This window comes from Argentina silus, assembly GCF_951799395.1.
Source record: "Argentina silus genome assembly, chromosome: 7".
NCBI classification, from domain to species: domain Eukaryota; kingdom Metazoa; phylum Chordata; class Actinopteri; order Argentiniformes; family Argentinidae; genus Argentina; species Argentina silus.
Window position 1 is genome coordinate 5,216,653 of NC_139661.1, and position 25,905 is coordinate 5,242,557.

The 25,905-nt window shown below is 43.5% G+C and overlaps 1 protein-coding gene across 1 annotated transcript in view; it reads right to left on the reverse strand.

Annotated features, from left to right (window-relative positions):
- antxr2a (ANTXR cell adhesion molecule 2a) overlaps positions 1-25,620 on the reverse strand; it is a 53,025-nt gene extending 27,405 nt beyond the window's left edge. Inside the window, exons 1-16 of the mRNA XM_083673928.1 lie at positions 25,348-25,620; positions 23,203-23,274; positions 21,104-21,175; positions 20,923-21,004; positions 20,436-20,546; positions 20,249-20,317; positions 19,638-19,718; positions 17,108-17,168; positions 16,902-16,997; positions 15,674-15,743; positions 10,260-10,338; positions 9,655-9,750; positions 5,824-5,874; positions 5,239-5,334; positions 3,003-3,173; positions 2,049-2,129 (exon numbers count right to left, since the gene is read on the reverse strand). Coding sequence (XP_083530054.1) covers positions 2,049-2,129; positions 3,003-3,173; positions 5,239-5,334; positions 5,824-5,874; positions 9,655-9,750; positions 10,260-10,338; positions 15,674-15,743; positions 16,902-16,997; positions 17,108-17,168; positions 19,638-19,718; positions 20,249-20,317; positions 20,436-20,546; positions 20,923-21,004; positions 21,104-21,175; positions 23,203-23,274; positions 25,348-25,517 — 1,458 coding nt within the window. The 5' untranslated portion in view covers positions 25,518-25,620. The remainder of the gene's footprint in view (positions 1-2,048; positions 2,130-3,002; positions 3,174-5,238; positions 5,335-5,823; positions 5,875-9,654; positions 9,751-10,259; positions 10,339-15,673; positions 15,744-16,901; positions 16,998-17,107; positions 17,169-19,637; positions 19,719-20,248; positions 20,318-20,435; positions 20,547-20,922; positions 21,005-21,103; positions 21,176-23,202; positions 23,275-25,347) is intronic.
- Positions 25,621-25,905: the final 285 nt, after the last annotated feature.

Sequence of the window (25,905 nt, forward strand, 5' to 3'; positions counted from 1 at the left end):
ACTGCAGCTGTGTCCACCCCCGCTCTACCTTTGGTGTTGAAGGCCCTCGGGCGCTAAATGTGAGACAAAAAAACTGTTCCACTCACTCTGCTCACTCTCTCTCTCTCTCTCTCTCTCTCTGCATCTGCTGACAATCCAGCAGTTTGGCTTGGCCCCCTTGGCTTGGGAGAGGGGAGAGGGGGAGGGTGGGGTAGGAGGAGAGGAGGGTGGGGAGGGAGGGGACCCCTGGGTACCCGTGCTGAACAGATGTCCGCGACAACCTGCTTCCTTACACCTGTACGAGTCCTTGTAACCCCGCGGAATATGTGGCCCGCTGAAAAATTCATGACCCCGGAGGTTTGCTGTCCGCCATCAAAGACCGCCTCACACTCCTCCGCCTCCCCTCCCTCTCTCTCTCCCCTCCTTCCCCTCCGCTCTCGTCTCCTCTCCTCTCCTCCTCTGCGTGCCACGGCGGCCCACCCTGCCTCTCTCCGCTCGCCTGTCACCGGCCGACGGGGACTCCTCAGGCTTTGATACCTCCTGCCCGCACCGTCGCACTGACTTGATCAAGGACTTGAAAGTGGGCTTGGCACCGGGGGTCTGGTACCAGGGGTCTGAATGAGGGGTGCCGGGGATAGGGGTGGGGTTGGGTGGACTGGGGCTGACTGGCTGCTGGGTTCTCTCCTCCCAGTCCTCTCCTCTCCTGTTTGCATGGTTAAGTAGACCTGGATCTCCAAGTTACTCATAGCAATCACACTGTCACCAGGATGTGGTTAGAAAAAAACGCTTTGTTCCTCTTTCGTATGTGAACACGATGAGGATGAGAAATGCATATGCATTTTACAGCGTCATTTCCGCTGCATCAACCACTTGACCACAACCGCTGCCGGTTCATCTGAGCAAAATGTGCTTGTATTTATCAGCCTGAATGAGCTCATTTGCTGAACAACACTGGCCGTCGAAAGAGAAAGATTTCAAGCAAAAATTGCAAACATGCTTGTCGTATCTGTGTGTGTGAGTGTGTGTGTGTGTGTGTGTGTGTGTGTGTGTGTGTGTGTGTGTGTGTGTGTGTGTGTGTGTGTGTGTCGGGGCTGATAAACTCTGCACCTCCTTGTCTATGAAGTACAGTATATTCTGCAAAGTTTTATTTTAACCGAAAAAAAAAAAAAGTTTTATTTTAACAGAATGACACTTCTATTGGCTGCCTCACAGCTGGCCAGCTACTGGCTTAGTTTTCCATGTTCTTATGCACAAAGAGAGAGAACATTATTCCACTTGAATGTTTACAATCTGACGTCATGTTATAAACCATTACTGTACTCTTAAAGCCCCAGTCTCAGCATGCACTGTCTACTGTACAGGACCAACCCGTACCAATACTGCATAATAAAAGACCAACATCTATGTTTTAATCATAACTAGGTTTAATGAAGATGTTCAGAGTAGTAGAAACCCAAGCTGATGGGGAGAGGTACGTTTATGAGAGGAAAACTTGCTTCAACTTAAACCCCTCTGGGCAGTGGGCCTGTGTTAAAGAATGAGATGTTCCCTCTCCCTGATTTAGAGGCTGAGAGAGAGAGATGGGCTTTCTGAGCTCTGAGAGAGTTGGCCATATTAGGCCATGCCTGTCAAACACACACACACACACACACACACACACACACACACACACACACACACACATACACACACACATACACACACACACACACACACACACACACACACACACACACACACACACACACACACACACACACACACACACATCCTTCTGTGAGGCTCTGCAGCTGCAGTCTCCATTAGGTAACGACAACAAAAAAACTAAACACGTTCCGGCAACTTCCTCTGTGCTCACAAACTAACATGCTTACAATGTCTTAGAGCTGCCCTGGCTTGCTTACTGGTATCTCAATACACAGTCAAATGAATGAGACCAGGCAAAAAGCCAGGAGATCATTATGACTGATAATAATGGATGTAGATAGAATGTTTGGTTGTGGTCTCCTGTGGTTTGGGGTATTGGGTTTGGGATCTAACCCCAGCGTTTGGGAGTTTCAGTGGCTTACCTTGTCCGCAGTGGTCGGGCGCATAAGAGAGACTCGGTCGTACTGCCGCCGCAGTAAAGCCCACAGCGCATCAAGACGGCCCTGAAACACACAAGTTCAAGTTTAAGTTCAAGTTTTATTTGTTACGTCTCATACACGAGTGCAGGGAGTAAAATTCTTCGGCTCGGTTCCTTGACAATGCAACATACAATACAAATAATACAAATAATACAAATACACAGTAGTGCAATGAGGTAAGGACAAGACAATAAGTGACATAGTGCAAGATAAGTGAGACGGTTGGACAGTGACGATGTTGGGGACGGCTGTGTTTTATCACATTGAGCGCAGAGGGTGAATAAAGTTGCCCAGATTGTCAACATTCTAGAGTGCCAAGGGTGACTTTATTCACCAAAAATGCATACATTATGATGCTTCATTTTGTAGCCAATCAAAGTATTGTTGCTAGGTAAATACCACATAAAACACTTTATGAGGAATTTTTTAGGTGGAATTCTTTGGCAGTTAGTTAAGATTCTTTCATGGCTGCATATCATATTATTGAATTCATTTCATCTGATAGTTTATCTGAAAGGGACAATACAATGACGCTATGAAGATATTGACATATTAAATCATCAATCGTCAAACATATTGTACCATAACACCTTCGCTTGAACTAATTTACAGTCACAAATAGTGAGAAGCAAGCTATCAATATATTCACATTTATAGTGTGTGACACAGTGAAAATATATACTGTCACTAAACCAAATTCATACTATAGAGCCCAACCAGGCCTAACCAAGCTGAGCTGTACTGGGCTGGCCTGGTTACGCATTCACCATAGATGCTGAAACCGTGCTGGAAAAGACATTCTGAAAAGGAAAATATCCAAGCCAGCACAGTATAGTTTGGGTTGGCCAAGTAATGTGTAAAGCCCCTAACAGGTAAATGGAGGAAGTTTGAGCTCACCTTTATCGGGGTATACCATTTGGACTCCTGGTGTTGGTGGTAGACTGGTGTGGGCTTGGGGGGCCGTCTGACGATGGGCTCATCCACCTCCTCAGGCACTGAGACCACAGCGTTCTTGGCCTTCTCCAGTCGAGCTCCTTCCTCTGTAGAGCCCTTCTCTCCCCAGCGAACCTTGAGTGAGGTCACCACGGACAGGGTATTCAAAAGGGGGAGGTCACATCACATGATGGTGTCTACTTTTCATAATGTTATTTAGCAGATGCTGTTATCCCAACATACAGGACAGAGAGTGCACACATTTGTTATGGTCCGAGCTGTAATCAAACCCATGACAAACAACTAGCATTGCTAGTGCTATACTCTGAGCCACACAAGACCATACATACATGTAGGCCAGTATCATCTACCACAACCTAAGAGCATACAGACCGTACACTCATTCAATAAACAAAACAAAAAGGCGTATGGCATGGCATTTGGTTGTAAATGAAAGATTATAAATTCTAAAGGCCAACTCTCTTTTTTTTTTTTTTTTTTTTTTTTACCTTTTCTACATTTTTCCAAACAAGTGCCCTTTTGTGTGTGCTAAGCTGTCACATTTTTTAATTGAATTCATCACATCTGTTGCCCGGGAAAAATCCAACCGGCACATGAATAGGCGAGGTGATTAATTAGCGACACAAGTCTTCAAGCTGTAGGTTAAGCCCGCTACAATATAGAACAGCTTTTCAGAATCATCTCTGGGATATCCCCACAGTCAAAGGAAGGAAGTCCTGATGAATAAAAGATTGGCCGTCACCGCAGGTTGTGTCTATGCGTTCGGGGTGTCAATGTTTTGCCTTTAAACGTAAAAAGAAGACAGGACAGGTTGATCTTAACAACACCTTTTCCCTGATCCACAGAGGGAGCCTCAGAAATGGAGATGGGCTGTCTGGGAAAATAAACCTGCTCTATATGAAGAGAGGATGGGGTGTGGGTGTGTGTGTGGGGGGGGGCGGGGGGGGGGGGGACTAGGACAGGAGAGATGGGAGTAGTAGCTTAGTCAAAGCCCCCCCCCAGCACTCGTGGGAAAAGTCTGAGGTACATATCGCTCCCTGATGTTCTCGGAAATCCGTGCATCGCCACCAACTACCTCGGGGCTGGGAAGCAGGGGGTAGCAGGCGAGGCCAAGGATGCGGGCTAGTTTTAAAAACCCATTCCCTTCGGACAAGAAGTAGCGGTGGAGGCAGGGGAGGCAGGGGAGCGCAGAGGGCCTGAACAAAGGAACCTTCCGAGGTTTGGAAGTTGGAGGGAAGGAGGGGGGGAGATGGAAGATGGGAAGATGGATACGTTAAGCCGACAGCGGCACTCAATCCTTCATCCTCACGGTGACTTAAGATAATCAGGCTCCAACGGTGAAGGGCGAGATGGCAGGGCCTGTCATGTTTGAGCCGTCAGACACATGATGAGGAGGAGGACGACGCCAGGCCCAGCCGCCTCTCTGTACCTTACCGTACACACCAGTACACACACACACACACACACACACACACACACACACACACACACACACACACACACACACACCAGACACACCAGACACACCACACACACCACACACACGCACACACACACACACACACACACACACACACACACACACACACATACACACACACACACACACCAGACACACCAGACACACCACACACACCACACACACACACACACACACACACACACACACACACACACACACACACACACACACACACACACACACACACGAGAAGACTCTGCAAACTTCCAAGCCTTGGAAGAGTAGCTACTGTAGGCATGGTTACTGAAGGTTTGTGTTTGTTCTGATCTGGATGGAAGCGTAAGAATAGAAGTCTGCTGGCTGGCTTTTCTGGGCAAGGCAAACTGCTAGGTGGCCTTTCAGATTTAAATGATTACAGTGTCCCCTTGTGTGCCAGTTTGATTTGACTCTGGGGACCGTTGGGTATGAATATGAACCAGCCAAGGCATTACACTGTTTTGTAATTCAGTTTGGAAGGCCAAGAGTAGTTTTTACACCTGAAATACAGTAGAATACTGTAGGATGATAGAATAAGTTTATGGTACACCATCAATAACCTATTGTAACAAAAACAGAAAAGAAGAAATAGACCAAATATAGATAGGGTAAGAGAAAGGGACAGACAGAGACAGACAGAGACAGAGAGAGAGAGTACAGTTTAAAAGTTGAGTGTTTCACCTCCATGCGTTTGATTCCCCCAGCTCCTCGTCCTCCATAGTAGGAGGCATCCACGGTGGGCCATTTCATCTTTGGCAGCAGGTCCTCCTCTGGCTCCTTGAGTAACAAACAGAGAGAGAGTGTTTACATAAACCACAGGACACACACACACACACACAAATACGAACACACACATGGAAAAACATGAACACAATGTTGAAGACTGAGAGGGCCTAGACTGTAATGCTGCATTATGAAAAATATGAAACACAATGAAAATAATGATTCATTATGAAATAATGCCTGTGAGAATGATGTACACCCAGTGTTGAAATGGGGGACTGATTTATAGTTTATAGCAGCTCTCTCTGTGGACAACAAATGCCACTTCAACTGTCATCGGTTGGGTCTGTCTAAGTGTAAGTTTATGAAAAACCAGGACATAGAGATGAATGGCCGGCTTTGTTTGACTGAAAGCACTGTTTGGCAAGAGACATTGTTATTCTTCCAGCGAACTCCGTTTCAGGAGTTTGACATGGACAGAAGACTGAGAACAAAAAGAAGCTTGGCTGTATCCTGCAGGGGACGAGGTTCTGATGTACTCACGGGTGGCGGCGGCCGGGCGGGAGGAGGAGGAGGAGGCGGGTCTTTGATGACCTGAAACAAAAAAAAGCAAAAACAAACAGCGAAAGCCATCAGCGAAAAGCTGTCAGGGGAACGGACGGACACACATGTCACGGCGAGCGCAGGCGGGGGGCTGGCGGAGGTGATGCGTGGCAGGTGACAGTGACTCAGTCAGCAATGTGCCCGTGTCTGTCTTACAAGGGGGCCTCTACGGGCCTGTGTGTGTCATAGTTTAGCAACTAGCGGCCTCCATCACCCCTCCTGACTACTGATTACAAGATTCTGCTTGTAAACCAACATCGGGGGGCCCCTAGTGCAAAATAAAGAAAAGCTCAAAATCAACTTGTTGACAGGGAAGTCTTTGGGGTGAGCGTGGCCGCCCATTTAGCTCTTAATTAATTGGATGGGGTTCAGCGCTCCCAAGCAATCCCCCAATCATAAAGTCCTAAGGAGTTAATTAGCTTGAATGAGATGCAGAGGGGGAAGCTTGGGCTTGGCTCCAGACCGCGACTGGAAGAGGAGTGCTTTGGTCCTAAAACACAGACACACACACACACACCACACACACCACACACACCACACACACACCACACACACAAGTGACCTGCCTGGCAGCACTGTCTGTGACAGCAAGTGTGACATGTCAACTGAGTAGCAGGTTTTCCACATGTGATTCCACTCAAGGACAAGATGCCTTCACCTTTTTTAGATCTGCAAACCAAGCAGTCCCCAGACAGTGACGTTTGTCAGTTGTCAGTCAGAAAAGGACATTTAGTCAGTTCAGATATAGGACACTGGCTCAGAACAGCACCTCCAGACATTGATATGTAGGAAAGACAGGATAACAAGGAACTAGTGAGGGAATGACTCTGGCTCTCACTTCAGTTTGGTGTCTTGATTTAAAGAGTTCAAATGGATGCCTGAATGGTAACATTACTCATTTAAAAAAAAAGCTCAGCAGCACACTTACTGTAAAACGTACAGTATATGACTTACACAATAGCAGACTTCGACAATCTGCACAAGTGCCTTGGATATGAATGTATTACTGCCAACATTCAATATCTCCTCAGGAGGAAGCACTCCAGAGTGAGAGGCAGACCTTTGTCCATTATTCATCAGAGATGGATATGCCACCAGTGCAGGTTATGCTTTTACTAAATTAGTTTTTCAAAAAATACAGTGTAATTATCGCATATCATAGGTTGAACAGCTGTTTCATTCACTTTTTACGTACATGGACACCATTACACTTCCAATGCACTGTTATTATAATAATGAAAAAGAATCAATTAGAGTTAATTAATTGCTTTGACTTATAACTGGCTGTAAGCAAATCCAGTAATGTCAATTGGTAGGCTCCACGTGCGATGATTAACATCATTTTAGGCAGACCTTACGCTAAAGGATTACCTCTTTTATTAAGTAATTATGCAGCAGATTTCCTGGACATATTGTGGGATAAATAAAGCATTATACAAATGACTCTGCCTCGGCTGTTACGTTTCCTAACTACCTGACAGGCAGATGTGGCAACGAGGAACCACACGCAAATGTGGTGGAAGCATGGTGCGTAGTAATTAAAAAACTAAATCGCGGGATACTTAACCATCTGACATTAGCCTGAGCATCTCAGAGCTGCAACACCAACACCAGGGGACCTGACCAATCAGAGCCGCTCGGGGCACCATCCCCATATGGCCTACTCCATAATTGTCCAATTGGAGTTGATAATCCATTAATTTCACCCCCTAAACTCTCCCCATGTTGCGTCAAGCTGTTTTGTGGCTTATCGTGATAGTGGATCAGTGGCAGATAGCATATTTGCAAATTAAAATGATGCACTTTCATTACGGACAAATTAACCTATTTGCGAGGAATTGTGAAAGTAATGATCCTAAAGGAGGCCACATTGCGAGTAATTACACATAATGGGATTTTACTGTGATTCCACACTGGATGTTTAGCACTACCCAACATGAAATGTGGAAAACGACCATCTAAAAACAGAATGGGTGAAACATCAGTTGAAACCACTGTTAAGACACCCCAGGTGAGAGAATATTCAAATCTCAATATTCAATCTTCATGGCTTGTGCAGTGTTTCAGAGAAATGTATCTAAATTACAGCATGGGCATACTCTAAATCAATGAGAAACAAAATTGTGATAATGCAATCTAGTAGAACAACAAACATCACGACTATAGAAGGACAATACATTACTGATGGGTGTTCTCTGGGCGCTAATTCTCCTCCAATCATAAATAAAGACTTAAATCACGATGCCGTTTGTATGACCTCGCACGTGGCAACATTCCGTGTGGGACTGGGAGAGAAGAGAGAGAGAGGGGGGGGGGGGGGGAGGGGGGGGGTGTATCTCTGTATGGCTCATCCCGGCGTATAGCCTCCATCCTGATCGCTGAAAACTGGCAGACTGGGGTTTAAATATTAACAAGCCACACATGGCCCTCCTCTTGTGCTGTGTCCCCCGATGGAGGGGAACAGCAGCTCCTCCACCAAGACAAACACGGCCGCAGCCAGACATGCTGCAGGGGGTTTACATTTTAATGCCTTTGTTGGTTTTCCAAAATATGCTTCCATCTCATCCTGGATGGGCTCCCATCGGCAGGTCCCTCAAAGAGAGGTGATGCATATTATTTCGGGGCGCTGCTACAGAGGCTGATGGTATATTTTTTTCTGCTTGTTTGTCAGGTTTCCCAAAAAGCAGAGGAGGACTCAGGGTTGCACCATCTGTGGCCCCTCTCTTATGGCCTGAAACTAAATCTGTTTGTGGGTTTTTCTAAACGGTTAAGTGGAGGGAGAGAAATACACGTTTTTAGGGAGGGGGCATTCAATTCAGATTCCATAAGCTCCCCTAACACAAAATATATACAAGATTAGTCAAACAACATGATGCTCATTTGATTGCTGATATGACAATGAGCTTTAAACAAATCAAACATTCAAATCTATGAAAAGACAAATGAAACCCAAAACAGACACACAGACAGGAGAGCACTTCTCTCCCTGCACCAGCAACACTCTTTCACACTCCAACTCCTTCAACGCTCAACAGAAAAATAACATACACCGGATGTGGTTTCCTCTTCCTGTTTGAAATCTCGACTGTGAATCTCTACCGCAGAGGTGCGGCTCCACCCAGCAGTGCATACGAGTCATAGCAAACTCGGGTGAGGAGTTGAACTGCGGCTGGCCACCGCTTCACCTCTGCTGAGCTCTCCAGCAATGCCGAGCCTGCCGGGTATGACTGGCTGACAGTCCATGGGCGCTGAGTTTACCTGGCACTGGCCCATAGGGACTGCTGCTGGGATATAGTTATAGCTTTTGGCTCTTGGCTGACACATTTTTATGCCCACCTTGGACCGTTTCCAGAGCAGGCGGGCTTGTGTTTATACTTAAAAGGAGGAGCTTTACTTAGAGGGAGCATTACCATTTACAACGATTGCTTAAGAAGAAGGCAGGTGGCTTATCGTGCAGATTGTTGGCGCATGTTGGGCAAATTGAAAAGATTTAGAGAATATCCTCAATATAAAAAGGAGCTTGACTTCCAGAACAAAGAGGTGCTTTTAGTCATGTCCTCCAATCGAACACATGTGTAGCGGAGGGGATTTGAAATCAGGCTTTTGTGATGAGGTAGCTCTGCCCTCAAATGTCGCCATAGACGCCATAGACGCTTGGCTCTTCCACGTCCGCCGCACATGATCTTAAAGAAGCACGGCTATGGGGGTGGTTAGTGATTCTACAGTGTGTCTGTCTTATGCATGTGTTATGATTGTGGTATGAACACTCACGATAGTGCAGCAGAGGGGCCAGAACCACCACATGAGAACCAAGGCCAGGAGCAACAGGAGCACCAGGAACACGATAGCCACCACTGTCCCGTCCGACTGCCAGGGGAGAGAGAGCAATAGACACAACAGATAAGTCAGAGATACCGTACACACGCTTGGCTGATACGGTCAGACAGACACGCGTTGGAATGATACACAAGTCAGACACACAAACGTTGGAATGATACACAAGTCAGACAGACACACACGTTGAAATGATCAACGCCACAGTCCCATGTGGATGAATTGACAGTGGGAGCCCAGCTCAGCTTCATTCCAGCAGAAAGACATACCAGAACATATGGGTGTGTGTACATAGACACTTGTAAAGCCCTCAAGCCAAAAGCAACATAGAAAGTTGTAATGCTTGTCATAAGCATGCATAACTATGTCAATCGATACATCTCAGTTAGCAATCATGTCAAATGTCAAACAGATGTTGTATTAGCTTATGACAAGTGCTATACAATTGTTATAAAGCATTCATCCAGGAATGTATGGGTAAAACCTTGGTTGTTGCTTTGCTAAAGACTGTAGGAGGTCATAAGATGATGATTCAAACTCACACATGATGAGGCAGAGATGATGAAAGCACTGGAGATGAAGGACTTGCCATGGTTCAAGCTGATCAGAACTTCCATTGACCTATCAAGACAGAAAAACAGATGATGCAAACACCGCAAAATGAGTTCAGTCAACCATAATCAATATGAATACAGAGCCCCACTAATCGTTACAGTACCTATATATGCCAGTGAAGAATAGTAACTGAACACCATTACAAAAAGACTAATAAAATCATTGTCAAATAGATAAAAACACTAATCATAATTGAAGTGAGTTCATGATTGCAGCTGTCACTAAGGGCCCGTCGTTATTTTCAGCCAACGACAACAAGATCTAGAGGGCTGCTATGACTTATTTATCGAGAGAAAGGAAGGCCCAAAATGGGCACAATTAAAACCCTAATGATGAACGGCACAGCAATTTCCATATGTCCATTACGCCACACATCCAATTACCATGGGTTTAATGAGAATCCCAAGTGCAAGAAATGGAATGATTGAAACGCCTGAAAAATCGCCCCCTTGCCTAAAAAAAAAAAAGAAATATGTAAAGCGCTATTGTCTGAGTAGGGCCGGCTGGGCTGTGAGTGTGTGGTAGCGTACAGGGGAGTCTAGGATGAAAAGGTATTGCCCTGGAATAATAACAAGAGAGCTCTCTTTGCTTTGGATTTTGCCTTGGGCTTTGCCTTGGGCCACCTATTCTCCAGTGGGCACCAAACAGATGAGCAACCCAAGACCATGTGTCCCTTTACTGTGCAGTGTATTTTAAACAGTTTCCAAATTGACTCCTCCACCTTTCCTTTTTTCACATTGAATATTTAAATGAGTTTTACACAGGTTTAAAAACTGGCACACATTTGTCTGTCTAATGTCTGTTAGGATGTCTGTTTTTCTTTGTGAAGGAGACATTAGATATTTACTTTTTTAGCAGTGTTGCTGAGTTACATATATAACTCTGTTTCCTGTATATGGGCTGTATAGGATTTAAAATATTGAGCTTTGTCGGCAGTTGCGGAAAGCAGTTGCAGGTTCTTGCATGTTAACTAAGTGCTTCTGCTGAATGGATGAGGGGAGAGGCTAATTTAGCTGACATCCTCAATACATGATAATGGTAGGCAGGTTCTTAATCAAGCTGGAGTTGTGGACCCCGCAATGTGAAGGGGAACGCTCCCAAGCGAGTTACACTGACAAACGCTTGCCTTTTCCCTTGACATCGCCGGACATCCTTAACGCATCACAACCCAACCAAAGTCGGTAGGTAGGACTGGAGCTTTTTTTTGTGAAAGATACAAATTGGTGAGAGTACTTTTAAGCAGACCAAATCTGCTCTGGTAAGAAACATAAGTCATATTTCATCTTATATTCTTCCATTAATTTATATTTCTTGTATGGATTCTGTACACAGCTATATGAGTAGTCACTTTGGACCACAAACCTAAGAGCACACATTCCCATTCACATCAGCTACAATATTACCTATTATCACAACACATCATTGCAACGACAGTACATTTTTATCAATTTTCGGTTTTGCAATTCCAGCTCAAAGGCCATTGCAGGACATGCTGTCACAAATTGGAAAAGAAAATATAAGAAAAGCATAAGTCTTAACATTAGTTTCTGTGCAAAAACAGGTGAATAATTGATAGCATGTCTCTCTGTCCCTTCTCGTAACCTCTACACTGCACCACCGTGTGAGTGTTAGTTGAAGAGAGAGTTACAGCTGCTTGGTGGTATTGTATTGGGTATTGTATGAATACATTGAGAGATGAGAGGGAGACATTGTCATGGCAAGAGTATAATGGGCAGGAGATCACTCAAAGTAGTGTAAAAAAAACTGACAAGAGTTCCCAGGGACATGGCTGCGTGGCAGACAGACGGGTCTTTCCTTGTGTCACTGGAGATCTCGGAGCACCGAATGTGGAAACTTTCCTCTCTCTCTACACTCAGGTCTCTTCTTGTCAGAAAGCTTGCCATGACGATAAGCATTGGTGATGTGATACAGCTGGACTAGCTGACACTGGTGTCGCTAATGGCTTTCAAACTTTCCTTAAAGATGTGAAAATTGAGGAAGCTGAATAATTCAGGGTTTAGCATATGCAAAGAATGTCACTCGGAGTCCTGGAAACATCACTCTGCAGAAGTATGTCTGGCAGCGGTTCTGACAGAATAGGGGAAACTTTTCTGAAGAGAGAGGGATTGTGTTGCCAAGGTCAGGAGTGGAGTGGATTATCAATAGTTCAACACCTGTTTCAATTTAGTTTCGGATGTATTCCTTATGTTTTTTCATGGGGTGTAACAACATCACCACTTTACTGAAAATAAATATCTTTTTTTAATTCTACTGTTACTCCATTCAATAGATTACTATGATGGAGGGTTTTTAAATATGAATATATTTCAGAGCATAGTGAGTATCTTCACTAGCATTTTTGTTTTACATTGAAGGTTTACAAGAATACATATATATAGTTTCTATGACACTTCATGTACAATAATCTCACCACAGACACACAACGTTATCTAAAGTGTGCTACCTCTTCCCTATCGTAGCAGATGCAACTACAGTTGCAATCGGAGCCTTCGGATAAGCCGCTGGATTATTGATGAGGCCCCGCTGCATTAGCTACCTGCTCTGTAGGCAGGTGTCGGCCCGGCCCCTCAGTTATCTTTTGCCCTCCACCGTTGTTGTGAAAACACCAGGTGAGGACACACCGGTGCAAGACCAGAGCCACTTAGCCCTTGTATCACCCGCTCACAGGGGGGTATAGGGCAGGTGGGGGTGGGGGGTGGGGTCCCCTAATGGGTGATGGATACAGGAGGAGGTGGAGGGCTGGAGGGGGGGGGGGTGGGGGGGGTGGGGGGGTAGCTAACAGATGCCCGTGTTCCATGCCTGACGCCGCAGCTGTCACCACAGATGATGCCCGTGCCACTAGCGCCCACTACGTCACCGACCGAATCGCCGACCGACTCTGATTCCTGGACATCCTTAGGAGTCCAAGGCCCACTCCAACTCCCCAATGGTGGCGGCTCAGCTCCAGCTAAGCACTCGGCCTTGAGTGTTTCACCATCCAGAGAGTGGTGGAGCTAGCCTAACTGAAGTATGTCCACAAGTGATCCTCTCCTTTAGGCCCCAAATCTGTTTGTTAGCCCAGCGCATGAGCACATATCCGCCTAGGGATGAGGCCTACAAAGGGAAAGGGAGAAAACCAAAAAGTAAAATGAAGGATATTCTCCTCTCTTCAGTGGCGTGTGAGAAGGTTTCCCCCTGCTAGCGCCGATGCTAACCGAGTGCCCCCAGCGTCGTCACTGGTGATGGAGCAGAAGCAGACAGATGGACAGGAGACAGAACTTTCCCGGCTCCTCGGCAACGTGCAGGTGGTCCAGGGCATGGGGATTGCCAGTGCATGGTGAATTATTTAAATGGAGAGCGTGGAAAAGGGAATGGCTGCATCTGTCGCACATCCTTTTAAAGCCTTCCACCAGATGTGTTTACTCGCTGCCCGTACCAGCTAACTACTTAATGCGTCACCATTGCCAGCCAAGAGTTAATTAAGCAAGGCTTTTTCAAATGGCAGGCATGGAGGATGAGTTGAGGCTCTATCAGGGGCTTGGGGCTTGGGGCTTGGGGCTGGGGCTTGGGGCTTGGGGCTTGGGGCTTGCGGCTGTGTGCTGGGTGGCTCGTCTTGCAACACGCTTCATGTAGATGGAATATTGATGTCACATGACCAATCTGAAAATCAATTGTGATTCACTCATACTGAATAACAATAACATAGTAATCTAGATTTCAGCTGTATGAATACAATATATGCTAGAGTTGAATTATAACTGTAGTACATCCATATTTCAGTGTTAAAATCTTAGGGGAACAATGGTACAAATCAGCAGCAGTTTGGATTAGGATTGAGTGGATTACTTTTGATGGTGTTAATGTTGATCTTGAGTAGATAAAAACGTAGAGCCTCGTAGAGAGCTCTAATCTCGCTGGGCTGATTTTTGAGACACCTTCAGGACCAAATTGTCCCACTCACAATCATTTTTTTAGATTGGATTGTTGTCGGAGAGGACATTAAAATCTGGTGTTCTATCGGAATGTCTTAGTGATCATCTGTTGTGCTTTGGGGATTAAATCAATGACGTCTGAGAGAAAGAATCGCTTTCCCATAGAAAATAATACACAAAGCACTATGCTGATATATGTAACATTTGTCAATGAATGAAAACACTTTGGGGATTTTTGAAATCCACCTGATATTGAGCAAGTTACAGCACATAACTACTGTCGGGCTGTGACAGTTACACGGTTATATGAGGATGACTGTTTCAATACATAGACTTTTTATATAGTTTAGATATATATACTATAGATATACTTTACCCAATAGCAGGAGTGTAAATTAATGATTATTAACAGTTGTTTTGCTATCTTAATGAAACTGTCTCCATCTCCTTCCAAAGGGAGCGCAATTTCACTTTCACTATTGGTAACTTTTGCATTTGATGTGTGCACCTTCTTTTATGCCCGATGTCCTTGCTTTCTGTTGATTAAACAAATACAGTATATTTTCTACTTAAAAACGTTGGATGTGTATGACTATTCATTAGTTATTCAGTACTAGCAAAAGCAGTCCACCACAAGGTTATTCCGGCTTTGTCATGAGTAATGTTGTGTCTATCAGGGGTCGCATTAGCTTTAAAAAAAAATGGGGTTTTCATAGATTTCACCTGTGTTTTAATTAAACAAAAGGATATTTAACCACATTTTGCCAGACACATTTTTACTTGTGGATCACCGCAATTCACACATCGCGAGTGCCTTCAGAAATACGTTTTTCTCAATACTCTGATAAAATGAGCTTCACATGCTTAATTTTGGGTGTTGGAACATAGTATTGCTATTGCTAAAACACTGAAATGATCCTCTCTTCAATAGTGGCCTGTAAAATGTATTTCAGAGAGACACCAATCAGAGGGGAGGGTCAGCCTCAGATAGCCTATTTAAATATAAAAAGTTGGAACATGAACGGTTACGACGGTGATAACGATTATTTGCATGAAGATCAACTGCTACCCAAAATTCCATGACCATCACGGGCCTAGGCATAACTGTTGAAATTCAAGAGCCAAGTGAAGTTTAGGGCTATGTTTAGCGTTATGGTTTGAGCTGGTGTTATGGTTTGAGCTGGTGTTAGGGTTTGAGCTAGGGTTAGGGTTAGGTTTAGGGCACTGCAGCCTCCTAGCCTGCAATTGAGTACCCCTACACTATACAAACAGGTCTCCTGACTTAGAGTACAAGACAGAGGGCTATGAAACATGATATGAGAACAGATACTCACCACAGACTCCACAGCATCCCTATATAGTACATGCCACCACTTTGGTATTACACGACTTCCCTTGTGGGTACTTACTGTCCGACCTCGTACAGCACAGGCGCAGGACACAGAAGATAATCGTTGCGCACCGTGCTTGGCTTCTGATCTGGAAAATAAGACACTAGTATGAGCTCCCTGCAGACCCTGCCTCACACACGCAAGTCACAGTGACCTGGAGATTAAACTTTCCAGATGTGTTTCCAGATGTGTAATAGGCAGCCATTTGTCATCTCGTGAGGAAAAAGGGGACGAGCGGGAGTCGTGAGCGTGTAGGCTACTGATGTGTGCAGTGGAGATTAGAAATTGACCTGGGTCAGGATCTGTTTGTGTGTGTGTGTGTGTGTGTGTGTGTGTGTGTGTGTGTGTGTGTGTGTGTGTGTGTGTGTGAATGTGTGTCTGTGGGTGGGTGAAGCTAACCCATCCTCACCCTCTGAGGCATTGAGGATTAGATTCAAGACTGCTAAGGACTCCTACTAGCTTGAAGATGGAGCTGATGGTAGCATCTGTTCTCCATATGTGGCATATGTTTCCCTGTTGTGATCATGACTGTCCATAATTATAAGGTGCCCTCCTGCTAAAAAGGTCCAGGGGAAAACTCTTGCAAATGCTCATGTGGGAATAAATAGCACCAAAGTGGGTGACTTTGAAAGAGCTACAACTTTAAGGGACCAACCGGATGACATCTGTTAACTGCCATTTTCCTGGTTCAGAATAAGCTTGTTTTAAAAATAAATCACAGTTTTTAAACTATTTTGGTTCCACTGTTGAAATATCAAAAATAACTTGAGAGACAAAGTTGTCATTGGCAGCCATCAATCTAACTAAATAACTTCCTCGAGCCAAATGGAGGCTTGAAAGGATTGGCTTGAAGTGCCAAATCCAGCTTTCTTCCAAAAAAAAAAATTCTTGACAGAACAGACTGCAGGCTTAAAATAAGAAAATAAATGACCTACATAGCCCTACCAAAATCAGACTTAATGATGTTGATGTTAAGATGTGGGATAAGAAGTGTACTGTACCACATGTAGCAGGGTCAAGATTTTCATCACATCCTCCTCTAAATTGCAGCATTTCCTTTTGTTCTTCAACAAATGACAGTTGGAAATTTGAGACGACCAATGACAGCTAGGGCCCAGAGTTTATTATGACCAAGTAAATTTACCAGGAAAACCTGTGGACCCTGGCTGACCAGGAAAACTCTGGCAGCCCATAGTTTTTCCTGGTTCAGGTCACATGAAATAATCTGGTGGGGAACTGTACTTACTGAAGGTCTGCTGGTTGACTATGAAACTGCAGACAACCCCCTCGTTGGCTCGTCCCGCAGTGAAGCCATTTCCTCTGAGGACGATGTCGAAGGTCTCTGAGGTAAACATGATGAGAAGATAGTGAGGAGAGGCGGGGGGGGGATGAACAGGAACTACAACAGAAACACGGCTCTCTGGGTGTGAGTGCTGGCGACACAACACTTACCGTTCACGCACACACTCGAAGGCTCCACTCTCAGGATCTCTGTGCACGATTGCTTTAATATCTGCAAAACGGAATGGATACGAGGCGTTATTGTGCGCCGCCGTGAATGAATACATCACGGCCCTGCTCGTATCAGCCTTGTCGACTCTCGGGAAACAGATTAGGATGCAACACCTGAGAAATGTCTCATGTTTGATCTGGGCCGAGCGGAATCGGCCTGCTTAAAAGGCCGAGCAGAATATCAGTCGAGAGGAGAGCAGGGGAGAGGAAGCTTTGTCAGCCTTTATGGGAAAATTATGCAAGACTATTACATTCCTCAGTTCTATTAAAACTCCCAAGCCTACATTATCATATAAAAAGGCCTATGTGAGCCCACTGTCATACGAGCGCACTATCTTCTATGATCCAATAAATCAACAAAGGACAAACTATGCAAATCCACGTACACAATCTGTAAAAAGGAGCATATTAACCACAATATATGGCACTTGGACCTTTCATTGACGTTTCAGCGAAACTTCAATCTGAAGTGGAGGGAACGTTTACAGCGGGCTTATTAAATCTGATGGGTCTGATATGGAATCGTTAAAGGAGAGGAGAAGGGCTAGGCACCGGTTAAAGGCAAAGGATCTGCTACTATTAACCACTATTATTCCCCCAGTGTAATTACAGAGCAGAGGTCCTGGCTTGGCTGGACTCAATGGGAGCTATTCATTTCTCTGAGCCTCTTCTGACACATTGCTTAAAGGCTTGGGGGAGCCGTCATCCAAGCATCTTAGCCAAAGTTATCATTTGTGGTAAGATCTGTGAGAGAGACACTTAGATGAGTCCATTTGTAGAGACTATTAAGTGAAGTTAGGTTAAGATAATTAGGGTCATACGTGTAGGTCATCAAATTTGAGGTCGATGTCATATGACATAAGATGCCTCATAGTTAAACCCAACGTTTCCTCAGAACAGTACTGTATTTTTGGAGGGGCCAGGAAGCTTCCTCTTAAGTTGTAGTAAGAGGGCTATTTGGGGCTTTCCCAGCAACATATTCAGGCTTATTCATACCAAAAGACCTCACTGGCTATTATGAAAGAAATTATACGCACAGGACTGCAGAACGACCACTCTGCTGTATTTCACACGCAAAACATCTGACCAATCACGTCACTCCTCAGCTGGCAAAACTTTGATTAACAAAAACTTTTAATCATAAACAAAACTTTTGACTTGTTCTTCTGGCAATTTCTGTAACATTTGTTGTGAAATCACAGCAGATCTAGCACCAAAAGGCTGCACAGATTATCTAAAATCCTAGAAATCCGAGTGAGGAGCAACGAAGCCAACTAGCCCCGGCATCCAGGATAAGTAATCACTGGAGAATGTTCTGTGTTTCATTTGGATACGAAAAAGTCACTCTGCTCAATGCGTTAGAGCAATGAGTTTGAGAGGTTGCTTTTCTACAGTACGTCTGTTATTTTCTGACAAGAAAAAAACCATTAATCACATGCTTTTCTATAGCATGTTTTGCTAATCAGTTGGTTTGAGAGACAACATATAAACAACCATTAGGAACAGTCCCATACAACCCATAAAAACAACCCATATAAACATTGACCTAATACTTGTTTCATGGGCAAATGTTTACTTATTGCAGAACAATGTGTCTCCTGCCTATGGCCACTGTTCTAACAGTTCTAACCTCAATACAACCAAGCATCTATGTTCCAGCTGGGCTTGATTTTTCACTGAGTTAGGGGGCTGAATGTGAAAGCATTACTGTGCAGAAACCCATCTTGGCAGTTGCCAGTTTACTTAGAAGCGCTTCAGAAAATGGAAAGTAACTAATTGGCTGGCCTCTGATATAAGAAGTGGCGGCTCAGGCAATTCCATCATAAACCCTGTGTTTGAGAGAGCCCTTTATCTCCATGCTTTCTGCTGAGACTGAAGCAAGTGTCAATGTGTCATTCCTTATTGGGTAAACATTACTGTAGAACTTATCCACACAATGCTACACTGTGGGCGGTAATGCATGCTCTGCTGTACAGTTTTTCTATGTAAACTAATAGGATTTATTAATTAAATACTGGTAACTAAGGAAATTGAGCAACCACAGTTGGTTCATTTCCCATTTCCCATCAACATGTTGCCGATAATATGTTCAGCATGGTAACACTGCAACAAAGGGGAAGCTGACTTGTAATTGGACACAATAGGGATGCTTCTCCGAAAATTCTGAAGAATTCCATCATGAGCACAATGAGTAGACAGCCACGGTGCTCCCTAGTACTGTGTGGGGAGTACATTTCCTACACTGCATACCAGCGTGGAGAAAACCAACCAGTTATTTCCATGTCCTCTTTCCATGCATTCACCTTCATGTAACCACTCTTCAGACATAGTGGTTATTTATGTCATTTTCCTTCATTCGAAAGTGACCCTCTTGACAATGGTGATTTTACATCAGGAACTCATACATCTCTCATGTGAAATAAATGCAATATAGATGTATTCCAAAAAAAGGAAAAGAAGACAAACTTACTGAATTCACAATGCCTTTGAGTGCATGGAAGCCATCTTTTACAGGGAACACTTGGTCCTGTGTATCGGCAACTTCAGCAAGCTGATGGTAATCACAAACAATATCTGTATCATCAAATAGCTAACTTCAAAGCTTTTTTTCCTCCAACTGTCTCTCTATACAGTCTTGCTGAATATCGTACTATTTTCTTGACTTTAATCACATCAGGGACAGGATGAGCAGGCGGTTGTTGTGAGAACAGTAATTAGATGACAATTAGATAACACTCGGTTTTAAGCAAACACAGTATTGGAGAGAATATTTCCATGGTTCTATATCCGGCCTTTCTGACCAGGGGCTGGTGGAAGCAGAAATCGGAGGACAGGCTCATTGTAATGCAAGAAACGGAATAAGGAATGGTATCAAACACATTTCAAAGCATGGAACAGAATGAGGAACGGTATCAAACACACTCTGAGGAGTGTGTTTGATACCGTTCTTCATTCTGTTCCATGCATTACAATGAGACTGTCCTCAGATTTCTACCTCCACCAGCCTCCACTGCTTCTGACATAATGTAAGCCTGATACAGTACACTATATTTCACAAAGCTTATCTTGGTGTCTTCTTACCTGCTGCTCATCGAAGTCCTTAATACCAACACAGTACACTCGAGCACCGTAGAGCCTTGCTTGGTCAGCCTGCATAAGACAAACAGTATAGGTTTTAAATTGCAACAGAAAGATAACACTCTATGTACCATACATACACACTTGAAATTGAGGACATAGGATGTTTTATTTCAAAAATCGAACTCACCGCCTTAATTGTGAGCTCATGAACGTAGACTGCAAGCTTTCCATCAGTCAAAGCCAGTATGATGCTGGAGGACGATTTGGTCGTTTGTGCTTTTTTAATTTGCTCTGAGGCCTTTAGGTTCATAGACAAGGGGGTTGGTAGGGGGAGAGAACAGAGCAAAGTCATTATCAGTGAATACACACCTGATAAATCTGCAGAGAGAGAGAATTCAGATTTAAATGCTTTCCAAGTAGGTCAATTGGAGCATTTCCAGAATGCATGTCTGAATTGCTCTCTAACCTAAACAGATTGCAGTGGCAATCAGATAAGAGACACTTTGAAGAGCACAGGGAGAGTAGACTAGCAACTGGTCAATAGCTGATGGACTGCCGTCAAATGAACAAAGTGCTGTAAGATGATAATTAAGTCAGTGAATAAGAGGAAGAAAATATGCAATACAGTACTAAAGACTTCTCTGAAAAGATAAAGTGGTGAAGTGGTGACATACCTCATGAATGCCCTCATGCATGTACGTTTCCCCTGCTGGTTTAATTTCTTTCAGGCGCTGGAGGCCTTCCTCTATTTGGTAACTAAACACAGGATAGATACCAGTTCAACTATCAGTTACCCATTGATACGAAACTCAACCAAATGAGCTAGTTCTGCAATTCTGTCATAGCATACAGTACCTGTCTCCAGTGAGAGGCAAGAGGACTTGTGCATTGGATGAGAAAACTATGAAGGATACCCTCATGCTTGGGCTAGAATGGAAAAAGAGCGATATTAGGTACAAGTCTGTAAGGGGAAAATAGTATACACTGTACACAGAACAATATTTTTTCTCATTGAAATTGGCTGTAAAAATGTGGTGTGATTTTCCATTACTCTGAACTGGACTATACTGTTCTACTAAAAGTAAAGTACATGTGAATTTGATATTCAAGAAGACACAGACCACACTTTATTAATGTCACCTAATTATAGCATGTGACTTTAGGGTGAACAGTCTGCTTTCCTGGGAAGGGAGGAAGTGATTAATTGATACCCAGGCAGGAAACAGGTTGACGTGAGCATGACTCATCCCCTACACAGACACACATCCTGTCACACAATATATTTTTGTACCTGTCACTTTATGAGGGTGTGAAGAAGCAATGGACACTCAAATGTGTTGGTTCCCAGACGCATGAAATTGGCGACCATCTACTTTTTTCTATGTGGACATTTAGATTCAACATTTAGCTTCGATCTGTATATCTCCACTAATACTTTGCTCTTCTTTCATTTGTGAGGTAAATATGTAATGTATGTAGGGTCTGCCATTTAAAAAATGTATAATGTATTACAAACTTTTTAGGGTTTCATTGTATAAATACAGCTGTACATGGGAATAAATATTTAGCTACATAGAAATATTTAGCTACACAGAGCTGAGAACAGCTTTTGTAAACCGTGAGAAAGTTTGTCTTACATAATGTATGTGGTTGAGTAATCCCATTAGTAATATGGTTACATCTGATGAGTAAGATAATGAGATAGAAAGATAACTAATGAGGTACAATCATATTACAAAATGATAGTACTCAACCATAATGTAGATATGAAACTTGCATATAAAGGAAGAAAGCGAGTAGAGCAGGGAAGTACAAAGTATTTCTTGGAGTGGCCCTCAGAGATTCATAGCGATCACAACATAAGGAGAGGTGCTGCTTTTTGTCACCCACATGACACATGGCCTAGTCGCGATCCTCCCCCACATTCATAGCACAATCTTTAAGCCACACGGCCAGATTTGGCAAGTTGAAATAGCAGCCGTATAGATCAAGCCCATTCTGCAGATTCAACTTTTTAGAGCCTGAGGATGTGTTACTTCAGAGGGGTCAAATTCTATGTAGTCATGAATGAGCAACTGTGAAAACATATATAACATATGTTTATAACATATATAAACATATAAATGTATTAAGTTGGACCTTTATAGAGTAACATCATGGCCAATCATGGTAAAATCATGGTCTTCATGTTGCAAATTTGTGTCTAAGGATGAATCATTTTTTAAATTTTTCAATTATCCCGTCTAACGCTGCACAAAAAAAAGCGTACAATGCCAGAAAGAAAAACGAAAAAGAAAAAAAAAACATCCAGCATGCTCCACATGGTGGAACAGAAGTGCTCTTGGTAAATGGGCATTGTGTAGCAGATTGTCCTCGCCTTCCTGTGTTCTTTTGCCTTACTGTACATTCTCGGCCTCTCCTCCAGCAGCATCATGTGGCAGAGGGGATATGTGTGGATCTGGACCCCCCTCCCCCCAGTACAAATGGCCATTCTCACAGCCCAGAAGACTGATCCACTCTGCCACCCACTCCCACCTGGTGTCTTTGCTATTTTCTTCAACAAACCGCTTCATTTTGGCTGGGTCGCTACCGTCTGTACTGGCACGTACCATTGAGTCAAACGTTACGCAAGCTCAACGTTCAGCCTAAAAATGTTGGCGACTTTTATTCATTTATCATGGGGTGGATGTGTGACTAGTCTTTCAGCTAATGTGTAATATACTGGTTATTGGAATATGAATTTGAAGATTCCAATGAATTTGATTAAATTATTGTTTGAAAAAAAAATACTTTAGGAACTCAGATTCCCTGTCACACTAGAATAAGGGACGGTGATACACACCAAACAGATCCTCAGATGTCTAGGGGGCTTAGATTCCAAGTTAAGAAACACATCCACTTGTCCCTTTGCCAGGCCACAAATAATCTATTCCCAGCTCATACAAACAACTCACCTCACAAATCGGTCCGTAAGATTCTTGACAAAGGCGTAAATTTCACTCCAGTCATTAGCAACACTTCCAGACCTGCAAATAAAGAAAACATAATTGTCTTTCCGTGATAGTAGAAATGACAAAGAGTATGGTCTGCAGTCTCTATCACACCATGTGGTTAACTCTGAATTGTGCAGTTAATTGAGCATTTGGATGAGTCGGCTAAATGTGTTCTAGACCGATGCTTTCAAAAAAGGATGAAAGAGAACCACATTTACTTTGAAGTGAATGTGTAGATTGAGTCATTGAGTTCATGAATAGATATGAACTTTACTCCCCTCCACAATTTGGATTTATTACAGATGTATTACATCATCTCTCTTTAGACAAGTTACTGTACCCTACAACAGCAATTATTGTTGTGGTAATGGTGGCTCTGTGCCAAAATCATTTGAATATCATATCCTAGGTTAGGTAAGTTTACAGAGGAAAGACAATTGTAGATTCATGTGGTATGGTCAACTCCAACCATTTCCTCACTGCAATACCAACTCTGTGGTTTCATTAGATAAACTGATGGGAAAGTTACAATTTTGTAATCAGCAATGTAGATACAGCATAAATGTGCTATTACAACCAAGGGCAAGTGATGTTGGGAGTGTGTCAAATCTCAGCCCTTGGCCTATCGTCGCCTCTATAACTCAAAGTGACCAATATGAACACAGTGTGTAAAATTTGCCCTTGATGTAATGACAGAGAGGTAATTAAACTAATAATTACAATTCAATGTATGTGCAGAGAACATAAAAGGAGAGTTAGACCATTAGGATGCCCATCTTTCACACAGGTTCTCTCCTCCCCCATCTCCCAAGACAAGGTCAATGTCTCTTGGATAGAGTGGGGGGATTCGAAATGGTGATGAGGGTGAAACAAAGTTCCACTGCACTTTGACAATATTGTAACTAGGCTGAGTCATTAGGACTGTGTGTGTGTGTGTGTGTGTGTGTGTGTGTGTGTGTGTGTGTGTGTGTGTGTGTGTGTGTGTGTGTGTGCGTGCACGCACAGTTGGCTCTTGGCTACCTACAGTATAATGATGTATTACACATCAAACATGTGATTTAAGTGCCTCAACAGGTACCTGCCCTTTTCAATATGTGACCAACTGTATGCTGTATTGCTCAGCCAACCCTAGACATAGACATTACACTACAGTGGATAATCAATGTTCAGTTGCAGGGCCAGCTACAAAGTGATACTTGAAACATAGCTAAAAGAGCTCAATATTCTCTAGACAGGCTTAGGGCTATGGTGTTTTGTTACAGTTGGACCCACAGAGACAGTCAAACAGAAAAAGGATAATTTTCTTTGTCAGTTGTATCAACAGTATACTGTATCATCCTGTCATTTTGCAATTTATATCAGGGTGGAGGGCTTGAATCTGGGGCAGGGAGGTTCAGACACTCAACAGGCTAAGACAAATGTGGCATTTTGCCAATTTGGAAGACAAAAAAAACCTTTGTTAGTATGAGGCTTCCTGTTACAGTATTATATGCATGCATTTTCTGAACCTTCAGTGAACAAGGAAGACACCAGAATATTTTCAAGTAGTAAATCATCATCTAGCATAGCAACAACATTTGAGTCAAAGTGAGGGTTAGATAAAGGACTCTCAGCTTTGTGTATCCCATGGCTAAACAGGCCTAGTATGTGCCTACTGTCAATATAGCTGCTATCATTTAGTGGCATATCATCATTATATGAACTCAGAGGTTATATTCATGGGAAAGCAGTTAAGCAGGCTGTGTTGCCATGCATGTGCTCATATCTCCACCCTGCTCTGAGTTGAACTTGACCATGCATGCCACTGACATCGACCCATTTCAATGATGATGATGATGATGATGATGATGATGATGATGATGATGATGATGATGATGATGTATTAAACTTCCCGCTAATTTAATTAAGCCTGACATCCAAGGCCATTCGACGGCAGAATGTAACCCTTTCGCTGCTGATAGGGGCATGGGTTCTAACATACTGTATCCTCAAATGTTTGTAATGTGACATTATTTACATTGTTCTTGTTACGGTATTTATCCCTGAAGCACATTTGCATCTTTGAGGATGTTAGTGCTGTGAAGCAAAGTATATATTTTTACTTACCTATCTAACACAAAGTACAAGTCATACGCGCCGTGACAAGATGCTTCTTCTGCATGACAGGACGATGAAAACAAAGTTACGAGAATTATTGCAGCTGTTGCTGAAGTCCAGAGGTTCTTTAGGCGAAGTTGTTTATCCTTCATTGTCAACAGTGACAATTGTTCAAACATCTTATATGATACGAATGGCTCGCGAAGCAAACTTTTCAGACGAAATGGGACACTTCGAATTCTAATACATTCAGCTGTCAATCAAGCACTGACGGGACACAGCTACAACACCTCCAGGTCTGGAGCAACATGTCAAAGTTAGAGCAAAACAATAAAGTCGCTGTGCTTCCTGCGAAATAGAGGAAATCACAGCGCTGACGTCAACGATATGACTCCTGCATGTCCGCTATTCCCAATATTGCCAATTTGAGTGCTCTTCCTTGTAAAGTGAACGGGACTGAGTCGCAGAAATATTCCATTAAAGTTCGTCGGATAAACACAGTCCAACGAAAGTTAACGTTATTATACAAAGTGCGCATGCGTTAGGTAAAACCAGATGTGGTGAAGT